A 23,159-nucleotide genomic window follows, 5' to 3' on the forward strand; every position below is an offset into this window, starting at 1 on the left:
TACAAGCTACCTGCCTGACACCTGGCTTCTGTCCTTGAGATCTTTAAAAAACGTATTTGTGATTTTAAAATTTCCTACAGATTGCTGCCCAAACATTTCTAGTTTTTTTTTTTTTTTTTAAAGATTTTATTTATTTATCTGACAGAGAGACAGCGAGAGAGGAAACACAAGCAGGAGGAGTGGGAGAGGGAGAAGCAGGCTCCCCACGGAGCAGGGAGCCCGATGTGGGACTCGATCCCAGGACCCTGGGATCATGACCTGAGCCGAAGGCAGACGCTTAACCGACTGAGCCACCCAGGCGTCCCAAATAAATAAAGTCTTAAAAAAGAAAAAGAAAAACTAGGGGCACCTGGGTGGCTCAGTCGGTTAAGCGTCTGCCTTCGGCTCAGGTCATGATCCCAGAGTCCTGGGATCGAGTCCCACATCGGGCTCCCTGCTCCGTGGGGAGCCTGCTTCTCCCTCTGCCTCTGCCTCTCTCTCTCTCTCTCTCATGAATAAATAAATAAAATCTTGGAAAAAAAAAAAAGACTTTATTTATTTATTTGAAGGGGGGGTGCAAGTTGGGGGAAGGGGAAGAGGCAAAGAATCTGAAGCAAACTCCACGCTGAGCGCGGAGCCTGATGCAGGGCTCGATCTCACAACCCTGAGATCACAACCTGAGCCGAAACCAAGAATCTGACACTTAACCGACTGTACCACCTAGGTGCCCCAACATTTGTAGTTTTTCATTTGCATGTGATCATTTTGTAAATTTTCTTATTTCCTTAGAAATAAGCCACAGTTTTTAAAAACAATACCTTTCTTCTTCAATAGTCTCTGACTTACAAGTTAGGTACACTGGCCTTTTCCTGATATAGGTTTTTCCCTCTACCGGAAAGTAGTGTTCCTAAGCCTAAATGGTGGAGAGCAAAAATGCAAATACCACTAATTGGTATGGAAGCATTTTTTGACATTCCCAGACCCCCAAAAATCATGCCTCAGGCTTTTGATAGCTTAGAATACATCTTAACAGATGTGCAAAATCAATCAAGGTGAAGCCCAGATGCTCGCACAGTTCAGAACTCTGGTGGCTGGACACAGAGATGCTGAGAGTGGGAAGGAGCTCTGAGGGCACGCTGCCTCTGTAACAGCTCACTGCCAAACCAATGCCGAGCTCTTTCACTTGTCTTTCAGTTAGTGAAAACGGGCACTACTGTAGGTCTTTCATAAAAGACCTAACGTGAACTTGCAGAAAGCAAGGGATACCTGTATACCATTTTTCTTAAGCTGCTAATAGTTACAATTTAAAGTTGAGGGTTCTAGGGGGTGCCTGGGTGGCTCAGTTGGTTAAACGACTGCCTTCGGCTCAGGTCATGATCCTGGAGTCCCGGGATCGAGTCCCGCATTGGGCTCCCTGCTCGGCAGGGAGCCTGCTTCTCCCTCTGACCCTACCCCCTCTCATGCTCTCTGTCTCTCATTCTCTCTCTCTCAAATAAATAAATAAAATCTTTTAAAAAATAAATAAATAAAAAAAATAAAGTTGAGGGTTCTTGTGGTTAAGTTTCTAGCTGATATTTACCACCCATCTCATCCTTAATCCCCTACCTGCTTTATTTCAAACTCACTTTAGTGAGGTGTAACTTACATACACCTCAGTTCAATAGTTCCCTATGCTCATTTGAACTGTATTGATGGGTTAGTCTGACAAAATACACACTCAGATAAACAAACTCCACCCAAGACAAAGAGGATCTCCGTACCATGAGAGCTCCTTTGCATAAGTCAGAGTCAGCTCTACCCGTCTGGCTTTACTACATGCATACACCAAGCTGTTTTCTGTCCCAACAGGCTGGTTTGGGTTATTCTAGAACTTCATATACAAGGGGTCGCACAGCTTGCCTTGTGTCTGGCTGCTTTTGCTCAGCACAATTAGAGATGAACCCACATTGCTGCTCCATCAGTAGTCCGTTCCTTTGTACTGCCTAGCAGTTCTCCCTTATATGGACCTATCACAATGTGCTGATCCACCCTCCTGCTGGACACGTGTATTACATCCAGTCTGGGCTACTGCAGGAGGAGTGGCTATGAACATCCTCAAACCTTCTCTGTGGACAGGCCATCATTGCTCCTGGGTGACTATGAAGGATGGGAACCGTCAAGTTACATGGTAAGCATGCAACTGCGAAGAAAGCACTAAATCGGTTTCCAAAGTGGTTGCATCACTTTTTATTCTCACCAGCCATTACTAGGAGAGCTGCAGTTGTCTGTATCCTTGCTAACGTTTGGACTGCCAGACTTCGAAAATTTCAGCCATTCCAGGGAGTGTGTGGGGGCATCTTGTGGGTCAGTGTGCATTTCTTCCTGACGACCAAGGAGGATGCTGTGTGTCCTGGCCATTCAGTATCTCCTATGAAATGTCTGTTTCAATCCTGTGGCCGTTTTTGTAACTGGGGAGTGTGTCTTCTTCCTGAACGATACGAGCTTATGTTCTGGATACAAGTCCTATGTCGCACGTGGTGCTGTGAACGTTTTCTCAGTTTACGGCCTTTTTTGTCGGTATCTTTTGAAGAACATAAATTTTTAACGAAGCACAACTTACTTATTTTGTGATTAGTGTTCTTCACATCCTAAGCAATCTGCTTACTCCATAGTCAAGAAAATTTTCTTCCCCATCTTCTTCTAGACTTCTTATAGCTGTACAGTTAGTGAACTGTGGTGTACAGTGTGAAGGAGGGGTTCACGGTCCCTGTCTGCCACATGACCACCTATTTGTTACAGCACTATCTGCAGAATGACCAACCTTTTCCCCTTTGCATCACCTTGGCACCTTTGTCAAAAATCAGCTGACCAGGGCACCTGGATGGCTCAGTCGGTTAAGCGTCTGCCTTTGGCTCAGGCACGATCCTAGGGTCCTGAAATCGAGTCCCACATTGGGCTCCCTGCTCAGCAGGGAGTCTGCTTCTCCCTCTGACCCTCCCCCCCTCTCGTGCTATCTCTGTAATAAATAAGTAAAATCTTAAAAAAATAAAAAAATAAATAAAAGTGTGTCGTGGTGTCTAAAGTCTTAAAAAAAAAAGAACCAGCTGACCATGTATATGTGGGTCTACTTTGGGCTGTTATTCTCTTCGGCAGATCTGAGTGTCTACCCTTACCACACTTCGCAGTTCCTGTTGGTATGTCTCAAAATCAGATAGTAAAAGTCCTCTACATGGTTCTGTCTATTCTAGGCCCTCTGCACTTACATTTACACTTCAGAACCAGATTGTTCATTTCTATTTTAAAAGAGCCTGGTGTGACTTTGACTGGCATTGTGCTGACTCTGGATCACTCTGGGGGCAGAAGGGCACCGTCCCGGGCACGCCCAGCACGCCGGCAGCTCTCACAGCTTACCTGGCCTTCTCTCTCTCAGCCAAGTCCCCACGTTGTCAGTGCAGGTCATGCACACATCCTGCTAAGTTACCCTCAGCACTGCGTGTTTCTTATATTATGGTAAATGGCACCGTCTTTTGAAATGTTTTTTTTTTAACTATTGTTTTTGATAGTCTTTTCAAGGTCATTTTAAAATTTTCTGTTGGTAATCTACAGAAATCAAGTTATTTTTGTATACTGATCAGAACCTGCAATCTTGATAAAACTGACTTACTAGACCTAGTAGTTTTGGGATTCCTTAGAGTTTTTAACATACACAAGTCATTTCAGTTGTAATTAAGAATGTTTTATTTTCTTTCTTCATGAGAAAGAATAACACTAACTATAGGTTTTTAGTATATACCCTTAATCAAATTGAGAAAACTTCCTTTTACTTCTAGCTTACTAATTTAGAAGATCTTTAATGGGTTTTGAATTGTTACGACTGCATGTTTTAGATGACATTTCCCCTTTAGAACCATGGGGACTGATTCTCCGATGTTAAACCACACGCCCCTGAGATAAACCCCGTTTGTTAGGGTATATATACATATAGCTTTGCCATAACACGAGCCTTGAAGGTGAGAATTTGTTCCAACACAACTGGTACATTAGGGAACAATTTCAACGTAATAATCACTTTACATCTGTTTATGTGTGATTTCACTGCTGACAAACTAGGTGAACACAGAAAACCACCCCCAACAGAATCAAGCCATGAAAGAATACTCTCAACTTGCTATCAGCTAGCAGCAACCTCAGTTCAACGGGTACTGTGGGCCACACCCACTCCCTCCTGGCACAGCTTCCCATCCATCTTCACACAGCCCTCCTTCCACCATTTCCTGACGCCCATTTTGACAAACTTCAGGGACTAGTCAACCCATAGTGCCTATATTTGGTGTATCGGATGGTATTTTAACCAATTAACATGCAAAAACCATTTTGATTGCGTTCCTCACTCTCTTCCAAATGTGCCACTGAATCAGGTTTTGAGTCTTGTGCCCCTATTTTCTCCAGAAGCCTATGGTTTCAACTGCGTAACATGGTGATTTTTAAGGAGCACATGTATATTGTACTATAGTAGAACTTCCTGTATTAATCAGCACTTTCATGTACTGCTGGATTTGCCAAAACTTTGAGATGTTTGTGTCTATGCTCATGAAGAGTTAGTCTGTACTTTTCTCATTATTGATTGATTACAGGGTAATGCTGGCCTAATAAAATACTCTTGCCATGAAGAGTAGCTTTGGGGTGCGCCTGGGTGGCTCAGTCGGTTAAGCGCTGCCTTCAGCTCAGGTCATGATCTCAGGGTCCTGGGATCAAGCCCCGCGTCGGGCTCCCTGCTCAGCGGGGAGTCTGCTTCTCCCTCTTCCTCTGCTCCTGCCCCTTGCTAGTGCTCTCTCTGTCAAATAAATAAAATCTTAAAAAAAAGAATAGCTTTGGTGAATGTTCCACGTGCACCTGAAAAGAATGGATAACCTTACAGTTTCTCAGCATAGTGCTCTCAATGTCAATTAGGTCATATTGTTTGACAGTGTTATTTTAATATTCTACAACATTACTGATTTTGTTTCATAAATTACTATGCAGAATGTTTAAAACCCACTCTTACAAATCTTTCTCCTGATTCTGCACCATGCCTTATGGAGCTCTGTTATCAAGTGCACATACAGTTAAGATGTTGTTTTGAACTGTCCCCTGCATCTTTCTGATACATATTTCTTTATCTCTGGGAACATCCAGGTAGTAGACCTAAAGTCCACTCTGTCTGGTATTAATACAGCTGCTTCAGGTTTCTCTTGGTTGGGCTCTGTGTGAGGATTTTCCATTCCGGTCGTTCAGGCTCACCCTGCCTGCTTCTGACCTGTCACGGTCATGGCTGTGGCCCTTCTGCCAGGGTGCTGCCCTCTCCCCACCTGTCTCATCTCTTCTTTTTTTCCCTGCCTTCTTTTGGATTAAGCAGGCTTTTGTGTTCTCTCTTATCAAACCTATCTGCTTTTAGTCAAACCCTTGCTTTACTTTTCCAGTGGCTGCGCCAGAGTTCACACCAGGCAATGTTAACTTAGCAGCCCTCCCTTATGGACTATCCCGTCAGGTCAACGTGTTAGAGCAGCTCTTCGACACACCTTCCCGTCCTTTGCTGCTCTGGTTCATCATACTCCAGTGTCATACGTTACTAACTTCGTTTTAAAGGCAATTATCATCGAAAGAAATGAAAAACCACGAAAAGTGTTTTATATTTACCAACACACTTGCCCTTTCCAATGCTCTACCTTTTCTGTTAACCTGAAAAACCCCATTTAATAATCTTTCTGGTGCAGGTCTGACAGTGATAAATTCTCAGTTTTTATCTAAAAATGTTTATATTTCGGGGCACCTGGGTGGCTCAGTTGTTAAGCGTCTGCCTTTGGCTCAGGTCATGATCCCAGGGTCCTGGGATCAAGCCCTGCATCAGGCTCCCTGCTCAGCAGGAAGCCTGCTTCTCCCTCTCCTGCTCCCCCTGCTTATGTTCCCTCTCTTGCTGTGTCTCTGTCAAATAAATAAATAAAATCTTTAAAAAAAAAGTTTTTGTATTTTATTTTTTTTTAAGTTTCCATCAGAATTCCAGGCTGATGGTTTTATTCTTTCTTTCTTTCTTTTTTTAAGATTTTATTTATTTATTTGAGAGAGAGAGAATGAGAGACAGAGAGCATGAGAGGGAGGAGGGTCAGAGGGAGAAGCAGACTCCCTGCCGAGCAGGGAGCCCGATGCGGGACTCGATCCCGGGACTCCAGGATCATGATCTGAGCCGAAGGCAGTCGCTTAACCAACTGAGCCACCCAGGCGCCCTCTTTCAGTACTTTAAACTGTCATTTCCTATGGCGTATGTTATTCCTAAGTCAGTGGTCCTTCTTCCCTTCCATCCTCTGCATGCAATATGCTTATTTCCCACCACCCACTGCCTTCCTTCTAAGATTTTTCTGTTTATCACTGCTTTTCACCAACTGTGTATTGTGTGCCTTGGTGTGCTTTTCTTTATATTTATTCTACTTGGTGTCTGGATACTTTCTATTGGCCTCTTCTCTTCTGCGGTATGTAATTTGCTGTTAGGTCTGTTAGAAAAATTTCCATCTCAAATACTGTAATTTTTTTTTTTTACTCTCTAGTTCTTTCTGTTAAGTTCTTTTTGGTTATCTTCCTTATTACGTTGATGTTCTCCTTTAGGTACCAGGAGCATATTTAAAATAATAAAAGTTCTTGTTCACCAATTCCGTCATCTCTGTCATTTCTGGATCTGTTTCTATTGCCTGATTTCTCTCCTGGTTATATGCTACATTGTTTTGTTTCTTTGCATAAACAATAACTTTTTATTGGATGCTAGCAATTTTAAATGTTACACTGTAAACTGATTTTGACATCCTTCCTTAATGAATGATGGCTTTTATCCTGACAAGTAGCTTATTTGTCAATCAGCTTGATCCGTCAAGGCTTGTTTGTAACTTTGTTAGGGAAGGTGGAGAACAGCTTATATACAGCTACTTGCAGGTCTCAGCTCCTTGCCCTGGTGGACTTCTCTGTAAAGCTGCTGAAGAGTCCTCCCAACACAGCAGCTGGCATCCCCCAGCGTGAGTGATTAAGAGAAGACGGGGCAAGCTGCAATCTCTTTTATGACTCTGTCTCAAAGTCACACACCTCCGTTTCTGCCCTACTGGATACATGTGTAAGCCCTACTCAGTGTGGGAGGGGGTAGAAAGTATCACAAACACCAGGAGGCAAGGGTCACTGGGGTCATTTTGGAGGCTCACTGGCACTTTCACCACAAACAAGGAAATGACAGAAATACTAGAATTTTACTCTTCAACAAAATATTCTAAAGATTTTTTTTTTTCAAATTCCCTGTTATTTGATTCTGACAATAAAGGAATTTTCCCTTTGACTTTATAGGTCACACTGTTATACCCTAAAGATTGGGAAGGGAAGATATCCACATATTTAATAAGCTTGAAGGTATAAGTTAATTTCTTACCGACCACCATTAGTGTGAACTCAAAACCTTTTTTCACTGATTTTCGGTGAACTTGATTGGGAAGATTTGCAAATCCGACATAGCCAGGAGTTTCTGGATTTATAAACTGAGTTGGCTGTTGCTAAAATAAGATTTTACAAAAAAAGAATAAATACCTTACTAGTTGTTTTTAAGATATAATCAAACCTGTGACAAAGGTATATTAGTTCTCACAAATTAAAAAATATACATCCACTTTCAAAAAGTAAAAATTACTATGATGATTATGCATCAGATAGTAACGAATACCCAAACACTCAAAAATAAAAAGAAAATAATCTTGCAATTTTAACCACAAGTTCTGCTTTTCTCAGCATGTCTTTTAGAACTAATTTATTTCAGGGCTCTGCGCTAATTTGCAAGAGCTGATACAAGCCAATTTATCAACTGTAAGAGCCCTATAAATTTCATGATGATAAATTATTCAAATTTTAAATTATTATTCGATTGGTCTGCTGGGAATGATGTAAAGGAGGATAAATGGATTGTTACTGATGTATTTAGAAATAAGAAATTGGAAATCTGAAAAAAGAAAGCTCAAAGTTTTCAAAATGTCAATTAAATTAGAACTGTCTCAATGAATCAAATATATCAGTTGTATTAAAAATGAGTCACGTAAGTCTTGACTATAAACGGCTTAAAAACACAAAGCAGTTTCTCCTTATACTGTAGAGACATGAAAAGTGAGATCTCTTACCTTAGACATCTTCAGTGAAGTTTTCTTGATCTGTTTAAAAAAAACAACATGTACACGTGTTTGTATATATACACACATTTGATTTAGCATGAATTGACGTGTAAAGACTTACACATAAAGCATAAACAGCTTCTGTTTCACTTGTCAATTGCATCAAATTACAAAAATGAGATTATCTCATTATAAATTAGATATAAAAAGTAAGGTCAATTAAATCAAACATATATACCTGTGTATACATACAAACATTCCATATTTCCAATAACATCCAAACTTTCTTTAGTACTGATTATACACTAAGCACCAGGGACACAATTGGAGAAAAAGACAAATTCTCATGACCTCTGAAATTATGATTTTCTTTCTCTGAAACCTGTCTACAAGGAAAGGGTGCTTGTAGAGTACTATCTGCTACTGAAGATCCCTTGAGATCCTGAGAACTAGTTTTTGACAATGGGGCACAAAGAGCAACATTTATAAGTAAAGGAAAAAGGACTGAAGACACTGGAGTGCTTGAGGAGTGTAACAACAGTTTTAGAGACATTCGTAATTTAATATGAATTTTAAAAGACTTGAAAGTTTGGGGAACACAGAGTCTACTGGGGAATCTTTGGTAACAAAGTCAAGAGATATGAAGGCAGTCAGACTTGATTCCCTCTGGAGCTTAGAAACTTATTAGCAAGTTTCTTTCCTGTTCTTGCCTCCCCATCGCCCAAACCTTAACATTCTCGAAAACTGCACACCCTGTTTCCCTTCTGAATGTAAATGTTCCCAACCACCTCTGAAGAAATGAGGCTCCTGCACCCCCATGCACGGTTTGGTTAACTAAGGCTGACAGCAGTAGGATTTGTATTATTTCACAGAAGACAAGCATTATAGTCTTGGTTCTCCTTCTAGCAGCCCATTGGAAGTCTTACTCTCGCCTATCGGGCAGGAACAAGAAGGGAGGCAGAGGAGAGCTGTGAACTCACGTGCAGACTGTAAACTGCTTGTTGCTACCACCATGACTGAGAAAGGAGTGTCTGGTAAGGCCTGGGCTAAAAGGGAGGGCCACCAACTGAGGAGGTGTGGAAAGCTCCAAGCGTAGGTGGGGAATTAAGGCAAACTTAAAGTAGGACTGTTAGACAAAAACAGAGGCAGGAGATGAATTCTGAAGAACCTTTTGGCAAGGAAAGGAATACACTGGATCCTGGAAAAGACTGGAGAACAGAGGTCCTAAACATGAGGACTCTGGGAGTAAGATGATAGTGGACGACATCTCCCTGCCTCCAAGAAGAGCTAAATAGGCAAGCTGCAGGAGGAGGAAGGCAATAATTTGAACCAAAAAAATAGTATCACTAGAATAAAGATGCAAATACACTTTTTAAAAGAAATAAAACTGGGGGCACCTCGGTGGCTCAGTCAGTGAAGTGTCTGCCTTCAGCTCAGCTCATGATTTCAGGGTACTGGGATCGAGTCCACATCAGGCTCCTGGCTCAGCAGTGAGTCTGCTTCTCCTTCTCCCTTACCTCCTCGCTCATGCTCTCTCTCTCCCCCTCTCAAATAAATAAAATCTTGAAAAGAAAAGAAAAGAAAAGAAAAAAGAAACAAAGCTTATTGGACCTAAAATCCATGATTTTCAAACTGAGACTTTGGTAGCTCAATTGAACAAAATGGTCACAGTTGAGACTTGAATTGTGACTTGGAAGACCAAATATAAAAAATCTTAATGTACAGGCAAAAATACAGAGACGGAAATCATGGGTAAAAGATAGTCTTGGAGGAACAATCTAGGCCATTTACCTCGTTAACAATAAGAGTTCTCATTAAGTGACGAAGGGACAGAGGGAGGAAAAGAACAATAATAGAAGAAAATTTTCCGTAGAAGAACAAAGATCAGAGTCCACACATTAACCAACTACGTGGAGTGAATTAAGGTCTCTTGAATAGAAGGGACACCCTAGGAAAATTCTATTAATAATATAGGATTAGTATTAAACCACCTTACCAAAACCTAAGAGTTGGTGGCAAGAGAGAGCACAGAAGTAAAACATTCCAAAGGGAGAGGTGAGGGGTCATATGGAAAGAGATGATCCTGGCAGAAGAAGGAGCAGACATCTTTTTTTCAAATAGAGATTAACTGTGACTATAAAAGGTAACCATTTAAAAAAAAAAAAAAAAAGACAGCAAACTTCTAAGTTAAGAGACAGATACAGAACAGCAACTTGATCAAGTCAGCAAAATTATGGAAAGGAAACAAGAGGAAAAATAATAAAATAAATCATTAAGTGGACAGATAATGCTTAAAATAACAAAAGTGCTGAAAACAAAAGGACAGGCTAAAAGATACCAGGCTGGCCAAACACAAAGAAGGTAGGACTGACAATAGTATCAGTCCAGGTGAAATTTAAGGTAAAAATGTGACCATAATAAAAGGAACCATTTATAGGGAAGATATAACATTCCTAAACTTGCATATACAAATTACAGCAGATAAATACATAAAGCAAAGACTAGGAAAAATGTCAGGTAAACTTGATAAAAATACAAATCACGTACAAGACTTTAATAGCATCTCTCAGAATTACAGTTCAGTAAACAGAGTACGAGCAAGGGAAGAGGATTGTGTAATGCAACCAATAAATAAGAATTAAGACACACAGAACCTTGAATTAATAAAGAAATGCAATTAAAGAAAAAGTCATGTAACTACTATAAGGAAAATTTAAGCAAATTTCAAAATATAGCTTTACAACTGGTGTTTTCAACTTGTGATCTGTTAAATCTGGGGGCGGGGGGGGTAGATAAAATACAACTCCCAATTATTTGGAACACTCCTGGATATCCCTTGGATCAATGAGGGTAACAAAAGCAAAACCACAAGCTATCTAGAAAGCAACGGAAAGAAGACAAAAGCAGATCTACGGGACACAATAAAAGCTTCATAGACTCTGATGAGAATTTGGGTTTTAGATATTTTCATTAAATAATACTGAAGATAAAGAAATTTGGCTCTCACATTATTGAGAAATAAAGTAACTCAATAGAAGGATAAATAGATCCAAAAGTTAGTTCTTTGAAACAAATTCCTCACAAGTCCCATTAAGGGGGGGGGGGGGGGAAGCAAATATAGAAAAGAAGGTATAAACACAGACTCTGTATAAACACAGACTCATGTATCAAGATGGCCACAGATCTGAAAATCTGGAAGCAATGGATGATTTCCTAGACACTGACGAGAACAAATACCACTGAACAGATGAATCAAATCTACCAGTGAAGAAGGGACCAAGACAGACGGAATTAAGAGCTGCGGCCCATCCAACCCTGAACAGGTAACACCCATGTCACCTAAGCCAGAACAGAAAAAGGGAAAGCACTCCAATTTATTTTATGAAGAAACTACAACTTTTAACAACAAACCCAGAGAGAAACCTAAGAAAGCTTGCTGGATAGCGGTATGTCAATCTCACTCATGAATATAAACGGCAAAAATTCTCAATGAAATATTTTGTTAGCAATTAGGTTCCAGAAATATACCAAAAACATCTATTTACATAAAGCCATTACAACAAATTAAAGAAGATAATCCTATATGAATGCTGAAGAGACATATGATAAAATTAGCAACCACCTCTAATAAAAACACTAAGGAAACTGCTTAAATATAACCCAAGGTATTCCCGAACACCAATGGCAAATGTTATTCCCTCAACAATGGAATACTAAATCTATTTAAATTACAATCTCTAATTAGGCAGGGATGCCCATTACTACTGTAATTATTTTAAAACACTTATTCTCTGATTGTCTCATTTTTTGGTTGTTCATTTGAATTAAGATCCAAACAAGATCTTCATATTGCAATCTCACCATAAAATTCAGTCAAACAACAAAATGAAAAAAATACAAAAGCTTTTTCACTGTTAAGACTGAATACACAGGGCGCCTGGGTGGCTCAGCTGTTAAGCGTCTGCCTTCGGCTCAGGTCGTGATTCCAGGGTCCTGGGATCGAGCCCCGCACCGGGCTCCCTGCTCCGCGAGAAGCCTGCTTCTCCCTCTCCCACTCCCCCTGCTTGTGTTCCCTCTCTCGCTGTATCTCTCTCTGTCAAATAAATAAAATCTTAAAAAAAAAAAAAAAAAAAGACCGAATACACAGAAAACACAAATGGTTCAGTTAAAAAAAAATTCTAGGGGCGCCAGGGTGGCTGAGTCAGTCGAGCCTCCGACTCTTGACTTCGGTTCAGGTCATGATCTCCGGGTCATGGGATCAAGCCCTACTTCTGGCTCTGTGCTCAGCGGAGAGTCTGCCCAAGATTCTCTCTGCCCCTCCCCCCATTCAAATAAATAAATCTTTAAAAAAAAAATCTAGAATAAGGTAATTTAGTAAGGTGGCTGGATACAAGCCAGATACAAAATAACTCCTTTCTGTACTAGTAATGAATATAAAGGAATGGAAATAGGGGTGAAATGCCATTTACAACCGAAGTAAAACAGAAAGCAACCAAGCATTTAAGAACAAATTTAGAAAAAACAGGGCCTAGGTGAGTCAAATCATTTTTATTTCTCCCAAATTAGTATATAAACGTGGTCCAACCCTAGATGGAATCCTAACGTGGGTTTTTTCTTAAAGGGGATAAAGTGACCTTCAAGCTCACATGGAAGAATAAAGGAGTGGGCACTTGCCTTAGAAGCTATCACATGTATCTTATTTCAAACCAACCCAATAGGACATAGAACTGTCACGGAGGTCTCTCCTGAACATCCACAGACTTGCTTCTCCTCAGGGAACCCTGGGCCCCTGCGTGCGTTCTGACCAACTTCATCTGAGCACCCTGAGAATGCTGTACCTCGAGCCCACTTGTGTTCACCTTATCCTGTTAAGCAGGACTGAGGATGTTCCATAGGAGAGAAGGGGAGCTTTCATTGCTCCCTATCAGTTTCCTGCTGGAAGTAAGTCAGGGAGACCTATCTGGATGCACACATGTAGGAAAATGGAGAATACCGTTATTGGAACAGGCTACGAATTTTCTTTTTTTTTTAAGATTTTATTTACTTGACAGAGAGAGACAGAGAGAGAGGGAACACAAGCAGGGGGAGTGGGAGAGGGAGAAGCAGGCTTCCCGTGGAGCAGGGAGCCCGATGCGGGGCTCGATCCCAGGACCCTGGAATCATGACCTGAGCCGAAGGCAGATGCTTAAAGGCAGACGCTTAACGACTGAGCCACCCAGGCGTCCCCAAGCTATGAATTCTTTAATTTAGCAAGTTTTTCTTGCAATATGCTATTTCTTTCATACTCAGTTTTTTTCCTGAAATGTAATTTGGATCCCCTACGATTTTCTAACAATATAAGTTATTAGCTGCCTAATGTAAAATGAAAATTGCAAGAGGAACGTGGAACTTTTGAAGCACCTGGTTTTCAGGGAAAAAGCCTTGATCAAACAACACAGGACGCCAAGCACTGTGATTAATTTAAACCATGACCGCAGACCATTTGGATACCCCTAACTCAATGTAGTCAAATAAAAATTTTATTCTTTCCGGTTGTGCTCATCATAGATGCTAGCAATTGTTTAAACATTTGCCTTTACTTGAACATGGCTTCCTTCTTCCACTGAGCAATACTCCCATCCCAATTCACATAAAACAAAGCAACTTTTCCCAAACAAAAGATGAAAAACAGATGGGTAAAACTAGATTCTTGGCCATACATATAAATTTATTTTGCTAGTGGTATTAACACTAGTGGATTGCTCCTGACTACCAATCATAGACATGTTATTCTTCTATTTACATACATTACCCCCCCACACACAAAATGACACTGCTGTGTAAGACCCCAAATGTGCATAATCCCTTATCCAGAGCTCGAGACATTCGGCATTCTTTGGATTTGAGGAAGGTACATACACTACACAACACAACCTCCTCAATGGCTACCTGGGCAGCACACCCCACAATCAAATGTATTTTCTATAGTGACATATATGACCATTAGCACAAAGTATAAATACAGAATATAAAATGGCTTCCTCCCAATTCTGCTGCCGAATGAGTTCTGAAGTCCCCTTCCCTCTTTTCTTTTTCAGCAGTTTCTGTCTTCGGATATAAAAAGGAGTTGGGTATGAAAGGGGACCTGAGGGGCGACTTGGTGGCTCAGTCGGTGAGGCGTCTGCCTTCGGCTCAGGTCATGATCCCAGGGTCCTGGACCGAGCCCCGCATCGGGCTCCCTGCTCAGCGGGGAGCCTGCTTCTCCCTCTCCCACTCCCCCTGGTGTGTTCCCTCTCTTGCTGTGTCTCTGTCAAATAAATAAAATCTTTAAAAAAATAAAAGGGGGGGGACCTGAATCACATTTACGAATGATGACAGAGGGCAGTCTCATCCCCTTCCCTCCTCCCATTTCCCTAGGTCACCCTGCTAGCTCAAAAGCAGTCAATGCAAATCTGATCAGATTGAGAATCCCTTGTTCTTCACCCTAGGGTGCTGTGCCAGGTGAGAGATCAGAGTGGAAAATGGGAAAAAGTGTCAGGATCCACTTCAAGATTTGACAGAGCAGTACACATTGTGAGTTAGGTTACTGGGTGGTACAAAGAAAGCCTAAGTGGGAGCTACCAAAACTGAAAATAACGAACCTCAAATTACAAACACTAGGAAACAGCTTTTGGGACCTCCACACTGCACTGTATCTCTCATTAGGATGGCAAGGTTGTTTCGGAACATTAAATTTATCTTCAAGTATTATGATTGGGGTTGTTGAAGAAAAATCTGATAACCTACTATGTGCTGATCACTGTGCTAGACAAGGGGTAAGGGTGACAAGACTCACACATCTCTTCCCCCTCAAAAGACTAACAATCCAGTAGACAGCTACCAGAGGGAACAATTGGGGCCGACATCAGGCGCACACCTAATCCAGCCAGAGGAACTCTATTCTGGGCCGAATCCTGAACAACAGAGGAGGGACTAGACACGAAAAAACAGGGCAGGTGGGGAGCTAACTGGGTTTCAAACAGAAAGACGGGTTTGGGCCAAGAACAAAGACGCCAAAGACCCAGCAGTCTGACTGCAAGTTCGGTTCTACGCGTGGAGGAAGGACAGACAGGGTGGGGGTGGTCCTGACAAAAAGGAGGCCAAAAGGTACAAGGCGGCCAGGGCTTGTGGGTCCTGCGGCCGCCGAGCGGGGGCTTTACTGAGCGAGGGTGGCCGCAGGTCGGCTTCGTCAGGCCTTCACGGGCACGGCGGCCCCCCACCCCCATCCTTCCGGACTCGGCCGTGCTCCGGCAGGGGCCGCCGCCGCCTCCTCTCCCCTGCTTCGTGGGCGGCCAGGAAGAGCCTGGGAACTTACCAAGACGACAAGGGCTTGTTAGCGCTACTACCGGCCAAAGGACAGCGCGGTGGAACGGCCCAGCTCGGGGCGACGACGGGACACCCCACAGGCCGCAGCCTGGGCTTTCCCTCCCCAAGCACGACCGCCAGCGCACGGCGGGCGCCCCGGGCCCAGCACCGAGACTGGCCCTCGCAGTTCGCACAGGGACGGCGGGGGCCACTCGGATTCCTTCGGCACACGTCCCGCCGTGAGGGCCCGGGGCGGGCCCGGGACCCCGGGGCGGAGGCGGGCCGGGGCCCCGGGCCTGCCGCCCCTCCCCCACACCAAGCGAGCCGCCCCACCCGCACGCCCCCGGAGCCGGCCGGCCGCCCGCCGCGAGCGGACCCCGCCCCTTCTGCGTCGGTCTGCAGCTCGCGCTCCCCGCGACGGCGGGGACTCGGGGCGAGGAACTCACCGCCGACGAGCCGAGGAACGGGCGCCCACCGACCGCGCCGCGGACCCGCCCAGTGCCCGACGTCCGCTCGCGCCCCGCCCTGCCCCGCCCAGTGCGCGGATGGCGTCATCACGTCGATCCGCCCCCTTGCCAACGCTTTCCTCGCCCCGGCGCGACCTGGCCTTCCTCCCCTCCCCCATTCGCTGGCTTCCGAGTGCGCAAGCGCGGTCTCGTCCGCGTCTTCCGCCTCTGCGCAGGCGCCGTGCCCCTCCCACGGCGGTTGGCCATATAGAGGCTGGGGGTGGGGGGGGGAGGTCAAGCGTAGCCTCTTCTCCTTTACCAAGATGGCGGCTTGTCCCTGTTTCGCCACAGTTCCTACCTTATGAGCTTGGTTTCCTTACCCTGGTAAGAGTGGAACAGGTAATGTGAGTTTTGCTTTGTGGGTACGTAGAGTGGGATGAAGTGCGTTTCTTTACAAAGAGCTGAGTGACCGCTGAGGAGAAGAGAGGCGGACGGGGTAGGACAGGTCACGGTAAGAGTGCGGGGCGACCGCGGGCCGGGAGCCTTCGCCTCCGGTCCTCTCCTCCAGGAAGACGGCGGCAGCACCGAGCTGGGGGAGCTGGAGCAGGGCTGTGGAGGGGACGGCGCGCGGCCGAGCGGGGCTGCTCTAGCCCCGGGCCGCCGTCATCTCGATGGTGCGGGGGCTTCGTCCCCATTGGCCGCCGCGGGTCACGTGAGCCGGCGGGCCTGTGCGCGGACCATCGAGTTGGGCGCCCGTCCCCGGGGACGTGGCCGTGGTGCGCCCGGGCTGGGGCCTGCGCCCCGGGGGAGGGCGGGGCGGGCGCGGCGGGCGCGGCCCCTCGCTGTCTCCTTGCGGGCTGGTCGCGAGGTGAGACCCGGGGAGCGGCCCCGAGCCGGCCGCGGCGACGCGCCTCGGGGACGGGCGCGGGGCCGCGCCGGCCCGGGCGTCCTTTCTCCCTCCCGGCGGCCTGCAGGCCCGCAGCGGGCGGTGGCCAGAGCCGTCGTGCGGGGAGCGTTTGTGGAAGACCCCCGGCTGAACGCGAACTCCGTTCTCAAGGCTCCGCTGGGCGAGGGCGTCGTGTGGGGAGCACGGGGGGCACCGAGAGGGCGTTGGAAAGGTGGCTAGGTCTTCGGGGCGCCCGCCCGGGAAGCGAGAGGGCTGGGGCCCCCTGCACGTCCCAAGGCAGCATGTCCCCGAGCCCTGCCGCCGAGCCCTGCTTGTGGGCCGGTGGGCGCCCTGCAGGCGCGCCGGGAGTGGACGTCCCGGTGGCCCGGCGCCCGCCTCCGCGCGGTCAGTCTCGGGCCCGCGGGGACGAAGGTAGGGCACGTCACGGTTCGGCTCCCGCCGGCCGCCGCCGGCCGCGCTCCACGCGGGGCGAGCTTGATGGCGCTCTTGCAGTCAGACCTGCGGCCCGGAGCCCCGACGCACACCCCGTGCTGAGGTTTAGGGCTTGATGCTTTTGAGCGAGAAGCCCCCGCAGGCTCACCGCGGTACGTACGCTTGGAAGCGGTGTCGTAAAGTAGTCGGGAAGGTGCTTGGCGAAGAACGGGCCCCGGCGCTGGAGCTCCCGCCCGCCGGCTCTGGAACACCAGCCGTCGGCCCGTCGAGACTCGGGCTGGGAGGAGACGGAGCGCACCGCCTCAAGTCCCGGGGGACGGCCTTTGAAAGCCACTGAGCGCCTCTTCAGTGAGGAGGAAACCTCCCGTAACTTCCCGCACTTCTTCTGCGCGCCGGGCACCGTTCGGGGGCTTTGCGCATTCTCTCCGCTGGGTTAACGCCGCGCCGTAGATTGCGGAGAGCAAGGAGCGCGCTCCCGAGGCGCGGTCAGCCCGCGCCCCTGGCGCCCCCGGGCCGGCACCGGCGCGTCTCCGGCGCGGGGCCGCCCCCGTGGGCCAGGCTGACGTTTCCCAAGCCCGATGGGGGAATGTCCTCTTGAATCGCCAGGGTGCGCTTTTTCCTTGGGCCCAAGTCTTGTTCGGGGCTTCTGACTGTCTGACTTTGGCCTCGTGCCTTCACTTCTTCAGCAGCTCAGTTCAGAAACGCTAATTGGGACTTGGGTGCCAGACACTCTTAAGGACTCTAGGGATGGAAAGGTACAGAGGATGTAGACTTTTCTCCGTTTCCTTAAGCAGCTGATGGTCTAGTATGGGGCATTCACTCGGAAAATCATTAGATGGCAGTGTTTTGAGTGCAGCAGTGGGAACGTGTACAAAGTGTGGAGATGGGAGGTGCTAATGACCTGTTGCAAAGTCTTTGCAAAGACTGTGGTTCTTGAACCGGATTTAGAGGGTGAGTAAGAGTTTTACCAGAATGGGGTGTTCTAAACAGCAGCACTAGCTTATGCCAAGGGACTGCATGACAGCCGTAGCTGGTGACACAAATGGGCAAGAAGTTGAGAGCTTGGTATACGGCTAACATCTCAGTGGCGGAGGGCTTCACTCAGGTCCTGTTCTGAAGGCCTTCACGCCCTTCCGTCAGCCCTGTCTAGGATGCTCTAACTTGGACAGGGTTTCAAGGGATTATTACACTGTCCACCTGGATGACTTACGAGCATTAGTCACAAGTGGATGAGATAGATTCTCCATTAATGCTTCCCAACCAAAACTTGTTTATTTACTAAAAGTGTCTGAGCAGAGAACACACTTCTTGAAGTGTAGTTATATGTGATGAGGCCCATTCAGCATACATCCATCCCGGCAGGGCTAGTGATCATAGGAAGCCTTTTTCCCTTTCCTATTAAGAAATAACTAAGCTCCTGGAGGAAACCGCACACAACTGAGTTCTTAGTTGTCAAGCTACAGTGGCAAGAGGTCCAGCATGCGTATTGAAAAGGTTTTGGCCAAGTGGAACAATAGCCAGAGAGCATCAGTGTGTCAAAATGCCTTTTCCCTTAAGTTATGAAAGCAACACAACACTCAACATTTGAAAAACAAACTCTTTTCATCTTTATGACATTTTAAAAATTGATTACACAAGTTACTTTGTGCTGAAGTAAGTTGTTTTTTTGTTTGTTTGTTTTGTATTTCTTTTTTTTTTTATTAGACAGCTAGAGAGGGAACACGAGCATGGGCAGAGGGAGAGGGAGAAGCAGGCTTCCCGCGGAGCAGGGAGCCCGATGCGGGGCTCGATCCCAGGACCCTGGGATCATGACCCGAGCCGAAGGCAGACGCCCAACGACTGAGCCACCCAGGCGCCCCTGTTTTGTATTTCTAAAGTCAGACGTTTTAGAAGTGATATCCCTAGTAGGCTGTTTCACCAGGCATGCTAAAATTCCTCAAATACTGCTGGAGACCAGCCAGACGTGCTGTCCCAAACCTGTCTGGGCATCATGTTGTGTTGGTCATCTTGATGCTTGCCATTAATTTAATAACGATACATTGACCATGTGCACTCTCTCAAGACATTTTATTGGCATTCATTTGAATTTTTAAATTGAAAATTTTATTTCAAGTCAAGGCTGTATCTTCAAGTAGTTTTTTAAAGGAGTAATATATGTAGAAGGCTTGTACGGAGACACTGAATTTCCTTCCCCAGTCATGTTTCCTCTCCTGTGAAACACAAATGTCCACCTCTTTGCCTCCAGCGCTGAACAGTACATGTGCTCTCCTGCCACTTCCTCGCTTTCCTCCCTTGTTGTACGCCCTGCCTCCTCACTTTGACTCTGAGAATGGGTGTGAAGTTCCTAGTTTTCTTTTACTGCTCTGCCTTCCCCACGCAAATACATGGCTGCCTAAAGCACGTGCCCCTGTAGTTCGGTTAGTCTAGTATTTAGTGTTCATGTTATGACTCCATAATGCCGTTCACAGCTAGGCAAATGGTGTGATAGGATTATTTTTCCTTTCCTGCATCAGGTTTTGTTTTCCCTGAAGTTCTTGTAAGTCTTGTTTTTTGTTTGTTTTGTTTTTTTGTGTATTTGTCACTAAAATTCAACCCCAAATTCACCAGTTACTTAAATCTCCTTTCAAGAAATGGAGTCTTTTTTATCTAATGAAATTCAGTATTTTGTTAATCTCATCTGGAATAAATATCCCCCAGGCTCCCACCTGCTGGATTCTTCCTGCAGATCCCACCGCCTCCTTGTTTCAGGTCCTTGGTTTCCTGGAACCCTGTCTCCCTCTCTCTTGACTTATTACCCCTCTTTGTGATGGAGCGCTTCCTTAAGGAGTTGCCTGGGGACAGATGCGGGGAGATAAAGTTTTGAGAACACATATGTCTGAAAGTGCTTTGTTTCTACCCATGTGTCTGAGTGAGAGTTAGACACCATTTTGCTCAGACTTCTGTCTTCAGGGTTGTTGTTGAAGGCTTCAGACGTTCTGATTCTTCAGCCTGTATATGTGGCTATTTCTTCTCTGAAGCTTAAAGGATTTTTCTCCCTGAAATTCCAAAACACCCAGTGCAGTGACGTCCCTTGGAGGCTGTTTTCATCCAGTGTCTTGCCTACTCTTGAGGCCCCTTTATTTAGAAACTCCTGTTCTTCGATGCTGGGCATTTTTCTTGATTTGTTGCTTTGATTTTTTTTTTTTTTTTTAAGATTTTATTTATTTATTTGACAGAGAGAGACACCGCGCGAGAGAGAATCATAAGCAGGGGGAGTGGGAGAGGGAGAAGCAGGCTCCCCGCCGAGCAGGGAGCCCGATGCGGGGCTCAATCCCAGGACCCTGGGATCATGACCTGAGCCGAAGGCAGACGCTTAACGACTGAGCCACCCAGGCACCCCTGTTGCTTTGATTTCTTTCCATTCACTTTCTCTATGTAGAATTCAACTGTTGGACCTTCTGGATGGACACTCTGATTTTGCGTAGTTGTCCACTTTCTTTCTGGAAGATGTTCTTAACTTTATTCTGGCTGAGCTGTTGAGTTGTTCTCCGTGTCCCCAAGAGTGTCCTCTTGCTCGCTCTGTTCCAGCCTTCTCACATCCTGGTTTTGTTTCGTAGCTCTGGTGCTTCTCCTTATCTCTCTGAGGACGTTCCTGAGTTTTCAGGTTTTCTTTCCCTGAAGTCATGGTTTGCTTCAGGCTACTTTTTGTTTGGGATTTTGGCTTTCATGTCAAAGCTTTTCTGTGCTATCTGGTGATATTTTCCCACCTGCTCAAATGTCAGTAGTTGGGGCTTGCCAACTGTGGTGTTCACTGCAGATGTACCTGTCTGGGCCATTTCCTAAGGCATCCTGTCAGCTTCTTTCTGTCTCTTCAGATTCTCCACAAAAATATCTTCCAGGCTCTTGCCTGTGTCCAGGGGGCCAAATGAGGAAGAAGACTACAATTTTAGCAATATCTATGGACAGACTTAGTCCTCTGTCTTCAGAATGGTGTCTCACCCTCCATTGTAGTGGGTGTCCCCGGTTCAAAGATTCTGTTTCTCTTTCCAGGGGGAAAAAAAAACAGCCTTTGACCAGGGTGTGAAAGGCACAAAACAAAAAAATGTCCTTCTTAATAGTATTTTCTCCCCACTTTTCTTTCTGAGTGCCCACCAGCTGTGTTATTTTTAGCTTACAACATGAATTTCACCTAAATTTGTAATTCTTCTGTTCTTTGCTAGTCCTTTGTAGCCCAGGTGTGGATTTTGCTTTGTCTTACACGTGTGCTGAAATGCCCTAGTACAAAAGAAGAGGTGAATAGGTCAGTCTTCATGGTCAAGAAATTTGGGGGCACCTGGGTGGCTCAGTTGGTTAAGTGTCTGCCTTCAGCTCAGGTCATGATCCCAGGGTCCTGGAATTGAGCCCCACAATGTCAGGTTCCCTGCTCAGCTGGCAGCCTGCTTCTCCCTCCCTCCCCCCCGCCCCCACCATGCTCTCTTTCTCTCTCTCTCTCTAATAAATAAATAAAATCTTAAAAAAAAAAACTTGGAAAGACAGCCATTATGCATTTTAAATGGAATTAAGTGTAGCAAGTGGTGAAACAATGCATATAACATGGTCCTATTTTTATTTAAACCATGGACTAATATATCTAAGAAAAACTCTTGGATGAAACCATTTTGGAAATATTATTGGGGGAAGAATCAGGAGGGATTGCCAATTTTTATATTGTTTTTGTTGTAGCTGTGTTTTACAATATTTTTATGCTGAAAGTCCTATTCCTTGGTAGACCGCCACTGCAGCAGACTTGCTACAGTGTTAGTAAAACCAGTATTCCTGGAGCCTTCACAGCCCCTGCCCATCCCACCCACCCTGTGTCATGGGTGGGGGTCTTCCCAGGAGGCTGAGCTGTGCCCTGAGGCCCCACTGCAGGGAGAGCAGGCCTCACCTGGAGCAAAGAGAGGCAGGAGCCAATGTTTAGTAGCAAGGGCCGTTGAGCTATCAATATGAATGTTTTACAGATAAGTGTTTTCTGAAAACACTCTCAGGTTTTCCTTTTATTTGTATGAAGTGCTATCTTTAGACATTCCTGAAGGTGGACCTTGTGAGACATGCAGCGCTGTTTGTCCCTTAGGATAGACCACCAGGCATCGGTTCATTCTGCCAGACCAGACAATGGGTCGAGAGGCTGGTACAGGTGAGAAGGTGGTCCTCGTTGGATGGGAGTCAGGAGACCTGGACTTCAGTTTGGGGCCTATTAATCAGCCTTGTGACTCAGGGTGTTTCTTGACCTGTAGGACTTTAGCTCCTTCCTTTTAAAGATAAGAAAGCTGAATCTCTGAGGTTTTGCTGTTACTGTTTTTACTCCTCTGATAGGACAGAACACTTGGTCAACTCAGTTTATCAGGAATTGAGTTTTCAAGTTTGGAAGGATGGCACTTGGAGCTGATAGTCATTCATATAGCATCCCATTTTGTGATCCATTTCAAGGACACACAAGTGATATGAAAAGCTTTGCCTAGTAAAGCTATTTTTATAATTTTATTTTTTTATTAGAGCGAGAGAGCACAAGCAGGGGGAGTGGCAGAGGGAGAGGGAGAAGCAGGCTCCCCACTGAGCAGGGAGCCCGATGTGGGGCTCGATCCCGGGACCCTGGGATCACGACCTGAGCCGAAGGCAGACGCTTAACTGACTGAGCCACCCAGGCGCTCTTGTCTAGTAAAGCTTTTACTCATTGATTCCCATACAATTCCCATGCCCTTTATTTCCAGTAACTGTTCAACCAGGCGATTTTGCCCCACACAGAACATCTGGTGGTGTGTGGAGACAGTTTTGGTTGTCATGACTCAGGGGTGCTACTGGCATCTAATGGTTAGAGGCCAGAGGTGCTCTGCATCCTCTGGTGCCCAGGACAGCCCATGAAAAGAATTGTGTGATTCAAAAGGTCAGCAGTGCTGGGTCAGTCCTTAA

At 45.7% G+C, this 23,159-nt stretch overlaps 2 protein-coding genes across 6 annotated transcripts in view; one reads left to right on the top strand and one right to left on the bottom strand.

The window, feature by feature from the left end:
• The window catches only part of SEPTIN2 (septin 2), a 34,147-nt gene extending 18,174 nt beyond the window's left edge, over positions 1-15,973 (bottom strand). Inside the window, exons 1-3 of one of the 3 annotated variants that reach the window (XM_035006689.1) lie at positions 15,893-15,973; positions 8,133-8,162; positions 7,397-7,517 (exon numbers count right to left, since the gene is read on the bottom strand). In XM_035006689.1, coding sequence (XP_034862580.1) covers positions 7,397-7,517; positions 8,133-8,141 — 130 coding nt within the window. In that variant the 5' untranslated portion in view covers positions 8,142-8,162; positions 15,893-15,973. Of the gene's footprint in view, positions 1-7,396; positions 7,518-8,132; positions 8,163-9,520; positions 9,540-15,456; positions 15,637-15,892 lie in introns of those variants that run through there. The other 2 variants (XM_035006690.1, XM_035006691.1) reach the window with 2 other exon arrangements.
• A 208-nt stretch (positions 15,974-16,181) lies between these two features.
• HDLBP (high density lipoprotein binding protein) overlaps positions 16,182-23,159 on the top strand; it is a 73,501-nt gene continuing 66,523 nt past the window's right edge. Inside the window, exon 1 of one of the 3 annotated variants that reach the window (XM_035006694.1) lies at positions 16,182-16,276. The gene's annotated coding sequence lies outside the window, so the exon portion shown is untranslated. Of the gene's footprint in view, positions 16,292-16,741; positions 16,761-23,159 lie in introns of those variants that run through there. The other 2 variants (XM_035006696.1, XM_035006698.1) reach the window with 2 other exon arrangements.

This window comes from Mirounga leonina, unplaced genomic scaffold, assembly GCF_011800145.1.
Source record: "Mirounga leonina isolate KUSES-001 unplaced genomic scaffold, KU_Mleo_1.0 Mir_151, whole genome shotgun sequence".
Classification (NCBI taxonomy): Eukaryota; Metazoa; Chordata; class Mammalia; order Carnivora; family Phocidae; genus Mirounga; species Mirounga leonina.